This window comes from Cavia porcellus, unplaced genomic scaffold (assembly GCF_034190915.1).
Source record: "Cavia porcellus strain 051 isolate PalLab524CR breed Dunkin Hartley unplaced genomic scaffold, mCavPor4.1 scaffold_30, whole genome shotgun sequence".
NCBI classification, from domain to species: domain Eukaryota; kingdom Metazoa; phylum Chordata; class Mammalia; order Rodentia; family Caviidae; genus Cavia; species Cavia porcellus.
In genome coordinates, this window is record NW_026947513.1 from 45,999,211 (window position 1) to 46,008,803 (window position 9,593).

The 9,593-nt window shown below is 35.6% G+C and overlaps 1 protein-coding gene across 2 annotated transcripts in view; it reads left to right on the forward strand.

Moving 5' to 3' along the window:
* The window catches only part of Mob1b (MOB kinase activator 1B), a 71,227-nt gene extending 63,561 nt beyond the window's left edge, over positions 1-7,666 (forward strand). For both annotated transcript variants that reach the window (XM_063240559.1, XM_023564135.2), the window contains exon 6: positions 1,927-7,666. In XM_063240559.1, the coding sequence (XP_063096629.1) occupies positions 1,927-2,004 (78 nt within the window). In that variant the 3' untranslated portion in view covers positions 2,005-7,666. The remainder of the gene's footprint in view (positions 1-1,926) is intronic.
* The last annotated feature ends 1,927 nt before the right edge of the window (positions 7,667-9,593 follow it).

Below are 9,593 nucleotides of genomic sequence, written 5' to 3' on the forward strand. Positions count from 1 at the left end.
AAAGAAAGGGGCACTGCAGTACCCAGTGCTGATTCCGGAGTGTTATGATGTGAAATCCAGCAATATTATTAATCTTTGTTCAGAAGGATTTTAATCTAATAAGTTTAGTTAAGTCTCAACATAAATGAAGATATGGATAAATGCGTACATGTCTAAGTGTATAGGATTGATAGCCATATTACTTAGTTTTTGTTGGATAGTTGAACAGAACTGTTTGCAGTCTCCCTGGATGAATTCCTATTTATATGTTCCACTTTTGTATCTTGAACAACTATTTGTGGGGGGACAATATGTATACATCAACTAGTGATTTATTACTGTTTATTTCTTTTCTTTGAAAGTATGTATTATTTCTGCCCGTTTTCTACTTTATTTTGTCTTTCTTTAAATAATAATTAAAAAAGAAGAGTATATTCTCCCGGCACAAGGGTTAGTTTTACTTTGCTCTGTAGTTACAGAGTACACTATATTTTTAAATCCTAGAAAATAATAGGGAATTGATGTATAGCATTTACCATATCTGATCATAATGACATATCAAGACACTGTAAACTTACTGGTTACACAGTAATATTCTTTGATTAAGAGTGATACTCCCCTGGACCAGCAACTTAAAAAATCTTGCTCTAGTCCTTCTTCAGTTGCAAATGAGGACTCCACAGGGCCAAGACATACTTAACAAGATCCTTTCTGGGGTATTCTGGGGTATCCTGGGAAACCTGAGATCTGAGAATTCCTTGCCTATGTGGTCCCAAGTATACCAACAAGGGCTGTGAATCTTTTCCTTGAGTCCATTCTTTGGAGGGTAGAACACACCTCTGATAGTTGGAGGAGTAGCCAGATGACAGGTTTTTTGGGAAGGATATGTGGACCTTACCCATGAGTGTGATCAGGGTCTCTATTAATCCTTGGTTGCATGAGGCACCCCCAGGTCCAGGAGAGCTCAGTGTTAGAAGAGCAGAGGTTTTCCTGAGGACTCCTCTTTTATTACTTTCTGTGTAGTAACCTGAGGATTTTTAAGAATTATAAATGTGAATGTTTTCCTGATCACTATAAAGTAAAAGCATAGAATGACTTGTTCAAATCATCAGCTTACTGTGAATTTAACCCTTGGTCATGTGACATGTAACCCTTTGTGTTCTCAGTCTAGACTTCACATATCTTAGGAGTGAAGCTGCTATTTAGTGCACCATAATGCTTCTCCATTATTACTGCATTGTTTGACATATGTAATAAATGAATTAAATTGGGAATTGAGAATGACAAGAGTGAAACTTTCTGTTTTTGATACTGAGGTGAAACACAGATTAGGTGCTGCAAGTGTAGCTGAGTGGAAGAGGGTATGCCTAGCATTAGGAAACCCTCGGTTCAGTCCCCAGTCCCCAGAAAGAAAAAGGCTCAAATTAAACTCAGTTCTCCTGTGTTCTTTGCAGAATTTTATCATTCGTGTATTCATTCATGTTCTCATACCACATCTTAGGAGAGCCTAGATATATTTATTTACTGTCAAATTTTTATTCTTCAGATACTGCCCAAGTTTGCCTGATAAGTCACATTTTTTTATCCCTACTTGGTTGATACATTAAAATGGTGCCTAGGTTATTTATTTAAAAAATAAGCAGCAACTCCCATGTGTTAAATATTACTTTGTGCCAGGAATTACATAAAATGGCTAACATCCATCATTATATTTAGTCCTTGTTTTCATGAGGGTAGGATTTAATCTTAATATTACAGATATCAAAACATAACATCAGGAGTGGTTGAATGATTTGCATAGGACACAGAGCAAATACCAAAAAATTTTTTTCACATCTACTTTTGTTTACTTCAGAAGTTAATTTTCAGCAAATATTAATTGGAGTCTGCTGTGAAATTAGAGGAAAATAATGTTTTTGCTATTTGTTTTGTCTTCTTTCTGCATAGGAGTTCAACCTTATAGATAGAAGAGAACTTGCACCACTCCAAGAACTGATTGAAAAACTCACCTCAAAGGACAGATAAAAGAACACAGAGCTGTGCAAACTGTTCCTCAAACGAAGCTGTGTGGAGTGTATTTGGGGTTTTTGTCATATTTTATCTGTTTTGTCTTGGGTTTGGGTGGCTTGCTTAAGTTCCCTTTTTTTAATTTTGAATATTTGAAAACATGCTCTATTGATAGAAGAAGCCAAGAACCATTCTCTCCATTGAAAGGGGATACATTTTGTCTAGTGGCATACAGTATTTTTTTTAAAAATGATTTTGGTTACTTGACCAGTTTTAATAAGACCATGTGCTGGAAGAAAAAGTTTGCTGATGGATGGGATTCTGTGTTGTATAAATTGTGACACATGGTGAAGTCCCCAGGAGACTTATGTTTTTAAGTGCCTTGGCGGGTTCACTTCTGAGATGCAAAGCACAGAAAAACTGAACAAGGCTTGAAACAATACTAGGATTACTATCCAGGGCACTTACTGGTGCATGCTTGTAAAATAATCTATGATAAAAGCCATAGTTTACCTAAATTGGTGTTCTCCAGCTTTTCCTACATTGAAGAAACATGATTTGTAAAGGTATGCATGTAGAACATAAAAATTAGTATTTCTTAGTTATTTTTGATATCAACAGTAATATATTCTGTTTAAGCAACAAATGCTTAAAGTTCTATACCGGGTCTTTTTCCATCTTTTAAAAGCTGTGATATTTAAATTTGAGGATGTTAAAATATAGTACATATTGCCTTTTGGCTTCTTTCTATGTGTTGACTGCACTGTGGTGTCTTTCTACATGTTAACCGTGGGTGTAAAACTTCAGGTTATATATATAGAATTGCCATCTTCAGAGGTGATGCTGAACTGTGAGGTTTCTTAGCAATTGCCAAATGAGCCATAAGTCTGCAGAATAACCACCTACTTTGAAAAGTAGGGGATAGAGAGTATGTTTGGCTGGGGAAAGGAATTAGTTTGTATGGGGAGTTAGGATGGAATTAAATATGGGGGATTAGCTGGGGATTTAGCTCAGCAGCATAAGCTGAGCTCATAACCTTGGCAAGCGCAAGGTTATGAGTTTGATCCCCGGTACCAAAAAGGGGGGGGGATTAAGTTCTAGGAAGTTCTCTTTTAAAACTCTTCAATAAAACTGATGTTAAGATTTTAATCAATTACTTGTAAGCAGAATCTTACAGACTGCCTTTTAGGAATCAACTTCCAAGTTAAGAATGCATTATTGGTTTTAGGTAAAGATATTAAGCATGGATTTAAGGACCATCTGGAAAAACTGATCACTTTTTTAGTATTTCCATTCAGTGAATGGAGCTGGTATTTCCTGTCATTTTAAAATGATGTATAGTACCTTCTTTGCATATCATAGGCTGAGTTTCAAGTATTCTGAATTGAGAAATACCCATCAGACTTCCAATTTTAGTTTTATTAATTTTGGTAACTTTGTTTTCTTTAGTTAGAAATGTGTTAGATTCCTCCAGTTAGAAACATGCTTGTAGAATAGAAGTGTTTGCTCTGATGGATTACTAATGCCTAGGAGAAAAGAAAATAAGTTTGTTCTTGTCATTAACAAGTAGAGTAGTGATGCAGTTTGATACTTTTACAATCCACATCACCAGGAACTGCCTTTTTCTCCATTCATTCCTAGCAATTAATGCAGTAAGTACCAACAGTAAAGTAACAGGAGAGCCTGACAGAGCAGATATATTGATGCTTACTGGTAATGCTTATTTGTATAATGCAGTGACAAAAACTAGCAGATTTTCTTAAACTTTTAGAACACAGCAAATAATAGTGACCACTGTGGGCTGGTTCAGAAATAAAATTCGGTGGCACGATTTTTGAGGAAATGAAACAGAATTCCTCAATTAGTCTTCCATATTGAATAATTTCCTGTCAGTCTCTTAGCAAAGGATTGCAGTAGCCAAATACAGAGAGAATAGAAGACTTATTCTTGTTCATTTAACCCTTATAAAGTAGTAGTATACTGCAGAAATGGAAAAATACTTCCACAAATTAAAATTTGGTAGGAGGATGTACTTTCCCACTGTATGTGGAAAGGAATTTGTTTTTACTTTGCCAGAGTCTCACGTGCCTGTTTCTGAATATTCATTTACTCAGTTACTGAGAAGCAAGGATACACGTATGTTTATATGTGCTTACAAGGAAGTTTCCCAGGGAGGCGCTTAACATTGTACATGGTGGTAGGTGGCTGTAGTGAGGAAATACTCACTAGCGCAGATGAAAAGAACTGACTTTAAAATAAAGTTGCTTTGCTGTAGTTGTTTTCCACCTGTAAAAGTTGGGAAGATACTCTTTGCAAAATAAGGATCAAAGCTTGATGTTAGAGGAGAGTGTGCTTATAAATGTCTATTTAGATTCTTTTCAGATCTCTACTTAATTTATAAATAACCAAGTAAATTATTTCCTCCCTTTCTTTATACAGAGTTACAAAGCAGAGATTTTTCTCGTCCTTTTTGATTTCAGGATCTCATGAAATATAAAGTAGTGAGTTGACAAGGTGTCATTATTTTTTTGACAAGGTATTATTGGCACTCCTAATAACTTTGGTTAAATGTTGATGTGATACAAGTTTGAAGAATTATTTTAAGTGGTGGTGGTGGTGGTTGTGGTGGTGGAAAAAAATTAATTCCAGAAAGAGCAAAATTTTTAAAATTAGCTACAATAGATGATGCTCCTGGCTTTCAATTGCTGGCCTCCATTTCCCATAAAGCTGTGTAGGCCACGTTAAAACAGTTATGTGTGTATTATTTAGCTGATGGCTTTGGAGGATAACTTAGATGAAAATGTACCGCTCTCTACTTTCTCTGTTAGTCATTTGTAAATTCTGAATGATCAGCATAAAATGTATGAGGTAGAAAAAGATACCGTTAGGGCAAAATACATTTCAGACTGTGTTACTGCTTGGCTTATCAGGATAGATGAAGCACTAACATCTTTCACTAGGAAATGAGATGATATGGGTATTTATATTTTACATACGTAAACTCCAGACTCCATTTTATGTATTAACATTTTCCCTGCACCTGGGAAAATGGAAAAAATGACAGATTTCTCTGACAGCTTTTCTACACCCTCTCTGAGAGAGGTTTTGATAACCACTAAAATGGTAGACTATGTGAGATGGAAGTATTAGGTCGTAGAACTTTCTTTTAAGGTGGGTATGTCATGCCTTAACATCCAAATCAGTTGGTCTTCAGTGGTTTCCTTGGAAAGGACCACTTATTACAGCTGTCCTGTGAAACTTAATGCTTTCAGCACTCTTTTAGAGATGCCATGAGAATCAGTTTGTGACTATGCAAGAAAATCATTTCATCACTTTTGTTGCACAAAAACTTTTGGCAGCTTAATATGACTTACTGTAATCACCAAATCAAGTCTAGTAACTTGGTTATTTTCTGAGAAGCAAGCCACTAGGCAAAAAGAATGTGTCATAGACTAAATCTGCTGAAGAGAATGTTTTAAGCATTATTTGCATCATTGGTTTCCTGGTGTCACTATTTTAAACTATACAGTATCATTTGGATGTGTAGGCTTACGGTCTTTAAAAAAAACTCTGTCTTATAGTAAAATGTATCTTTCAAAAACCCGTTTTATTTTCTGGAACTTGTTGTCCAGTTTTTAATCCTCTTTCCTGAAGACTTTTACGTTCTGTCTGTGACTACTGTCAGATAGTTCAGTGTTAGAGAATATGGAAAAATTGACTCAGTATTTAAAATAGAATAGTTTTAAGGAAACAAAGTTTTTACCTCCATTTTTTAAAAACATGCTTTTTCTCAAATGAACAATATAACTTTAAAAGATGGGATTATTGCACAAGAAAATTGGGATAAATTTTATGTACGAATTATGCTGTTTTAAACCTCAGTATCTCAAAATACTGAGAATTTTATAACTTTCATACATCATTTATAATGTTAAATTTTGATTGTTTTTTCAGAAAGATGAGTGCTAAAAGTTATTTGTGATTTGGAAATGTGACTATATATTTTGAAAACTTCTCTTATTTTAAAACTTAGTGGGGTTTTAAAACAATATACCAGTTCTTACAAACAGATGTATACTTTGAGGACCCCCCAAAATAAATTTAAATTTGTCCTAATGTTAAAATTTACCATGAGAGTCACTTTTGTTGGCTATCATCTTGTATATGATATAACAGAGTTAGCTCTTTCAAGATTTAGTGGAAAAGTTTAATTAGAACATGTAACAATTTTCGCTGCAGATGATTTGAATTTTGCAGGTTTTCATAATAAGTTAAGGAGAATAGTGAAATACCCTCCCAGGCTGCCTCTGAAAGCTGGATTATTGACATTTTGGCAGAAGAAAAAAAGTGCAGATTAGAATATTGAGTACTCTGTTTTATAAGTGTAAAGCAAGTTTCTCTTTTTGCTTAATTTCTATTCTGAATATTAGTAAAATAACTGACCTTTTCCCAGCTGTTTTCTTAACCTTCGTCTCCCTTTTGAGGTACTCATGTGAGCGCTCACATGTGTGCGTGCACACACATGGAAACAACCATTTAGGTTGATTTTGCAAGTCTTCCTTTTTAGGGATTCTGAAGTACTTATTATAAAGTCAGTTTGTTATGGTTGATAACTTTCTTTAAATTTGTCACAGAAACAGTATTAGTGATACAAACTTTTATTTCTCTTTTTATATATTATTTTATATCATTAAATTCTTATAGGTAGATGATTCTTACAGTTTTGCACAAGTTTAATTTTTGTTTCTGAAATAGTATTTGTGCACATTGTGAAATAGATTAGTACATTTTCATTTAAGAACTTTTGTCCTTAAGTTGGTCTGCAGAAATAACTATTTTTAGGAAAATAATTTTTTAACAGTCTTCACTAAATTGTATTTGTTATTTTTGTACATGCATAACCAGGGTGGTAAAGACACTAATCTTTTAGGAAATTCTTACTTTGTTCTCTCTGAATTTTTCCTATACTTTTGTTACTTAAAATTATCACTAAAAGCAGTCTCATGAAATCTAGACTGAGAGAGAATACACTAAATATGAGAAAACTTACATTTTGAATAGGAATTATTTCTGAAGACAAAAGCAGAGGTGTAGCGCTGGTGCCCCGTACTGGCAGCGTAGGGCAGCATTCACATTGTGCTGGTGTGTCAGGTAGCGCACAAACAGGAAGATCCTGTTCTCACGGAGAGCGTTCATAGCTGGACCCTGGACATGGTGGTGCATGCCTGTAATTACAGGTGCTAGGAGACTGACAGGAAGATTGCAAGTCTGAGTCAAGCTTGTACTGTTTAGTGAGACACTGTCGCAAAGAAGTGTGCGGCTGTAGCGTGGTGGTAGAGCACGTGTCGTACATGCGTGATTCCCGGGTGAATCCCCAGCACCACCAGCAACAGTACATGGCTGGAAGGGAGGAAAGTAGTCTGAAATATGAAATGCAACTTGGAAGCTCTGTCTTAAGCTGTGCCAAGATGGCACACATTGTAGTAGTTATTGATTAAAGTTTAATTGCTTCATTTTTATTTTAAAAGGGGATCTGAGTGTCAAATATGTAATGTTTTATTTGAAAGTTGTAAATAATGTATACAGACTTGTGATGGGGTGGGAAGTATCTAAAATTCTAGATTTCTTAAAAAACAATGTTTATAAGAAAAAAATGAATAAAGTTACAGTTGGCCCTGAATCCCGACTCACTGGTATTATTTATATATATATAAAATTTGTTTTTGTACTGGGGATCAAACATGACCTCGCGCTTGCCAGGCGACATTTATACTGCTGAGCTAAATCTCCAGCCCTATTATTTGTATTTTATAGTAGGTCTTTCCACAGTGAGCCCATTCCGTGGGGAACCAGTCTTGTGGGATAGAAGGCATTTCAGAGCTCTTGAGCACCATTGTCTGTAATGATCACAACCGTGGAAGGTAGCGTAGCAGTGTGTTACAAAGCGGAACACTAAAGTTCAGAAATTGTTCAAGTTACTGATTTAGTCTAGGTGTGACAAGCTTTAGTATGTCTGAATTTGAAGCTAGAGTTTGTTTACCATATCTACTAAAATGGTAACAGTTTGCAAGACGATGAATTATTTGTGGATATTTCTTTCAAGCTTAGATAATATCTCATAGTTTGTCTTCATTATAGATCATAAAGAAACTAATGAACTCTACTGGAGAACTACTTATTCTGATATTTAAATTTCAAAAAGAAATGTATTTAGAGCATGATTTAGAAGTACCTGTTTCAGAGGCATTTGTGCTTGAACTCTCAGTTTGAGAATATAGTAGTAGCCACAGTGTCTAAAGTCACTAATGGCATTTGTGGAAAGAACAGGGAGTTGATGGTGTCTATTGATTTTAAAAATGCCTCATTTTGCTTGTTACTGTATTTACAAACTGCTGTATACTCATTACAGTAAAATTAATTTTGGTAATTAGGTTAATTTACCTCTTGTACTGAATGTAAATTTTTAATTCCTCAGTAACTGTCTGGAATTGTGCAGTTTGCAACACAAAAGTGCTAAATAATTAACCCTTTAAGGCTTAACCATGCTTAATGGATGTTTTACCAATAGATCGTACATGAGTCTGTTTTTTGTTTTTTGAGACACAGTCTTTTTTGTGGGGGGGATACTGGGGATCAAACTCATGGCCTCTGTTTGCTAGGCACTTTTCCTGCTGAGCTAAATCCTTGGCCCCAAGACATAGTCTTGCTATGTAGTTTAGGGTTGGTCATGAACTCATTAATATGCAAGCTGGACTTAAATTTGAGGTGGTCCTTCTGTCTTGCCTTTCCGAATGCTGGGATTTAGAGGCATGTGTGCCACCACACACGGCTTATGTTTTTGTTTTAGTGAATGCATTTCTTTTTCCCTTTTCTTGAGAAAGGGTGTTGCTGTGTAGTTCATCCTAGCCTTAAATTCACTTTGCAGCACTCAGGAGGCTGAGGCAGGAGGATCGTTACAAGTTCGAGACCAACCTGGTCTACAAAGTGATCTCAAGGCCAGCCTTAATTGCATAGCAAGATCCTATCTCAAAAAGAAAAAACAAAACAAATGAAAAGAAAACCATTTTGTAACTCAGACTGGTCTTGAACTCACAGTGATCCTACTGCCTCAGCCTCCCGAGTGCTGGGATTACAGGCACGCAACACACCTGATTGGAAATATTTTCTTCAGCGTAGCAGAACAACTGAACTTATCTTTATCCCACTTAAAGTGAAAACCATCACTAGTACATTTCACTGCAAAATATCACTAGTACATTAACACCTCCTCGGGTTAGATTTTTATATGCAGCATACACCTTTTTGAGTTCTGAAACATTGACTGTAAGGTAAGGGATTATGGTGGCAGGCGTCCTGAGAAGCCCTTTTCTCTCGTCTTTTTCCTTGCCCTCCATGACCTTCGTAGGAAAATGGGATATCACACTAGATTTAATGTTGAGAGCTAGCTAGATTAGATTGTTTCCTTCATTTGTTTATATTTTTGAAGCAACTTTTAAGCTTCGAGAACTCAACATTCTTACATCTAGACACAAGCAGAACTGGGATTTAGAACTAGTTTTTGATTTTCCAGTGCTTACACATTTTTTCTGGGGGTGAGGGGTCCTACT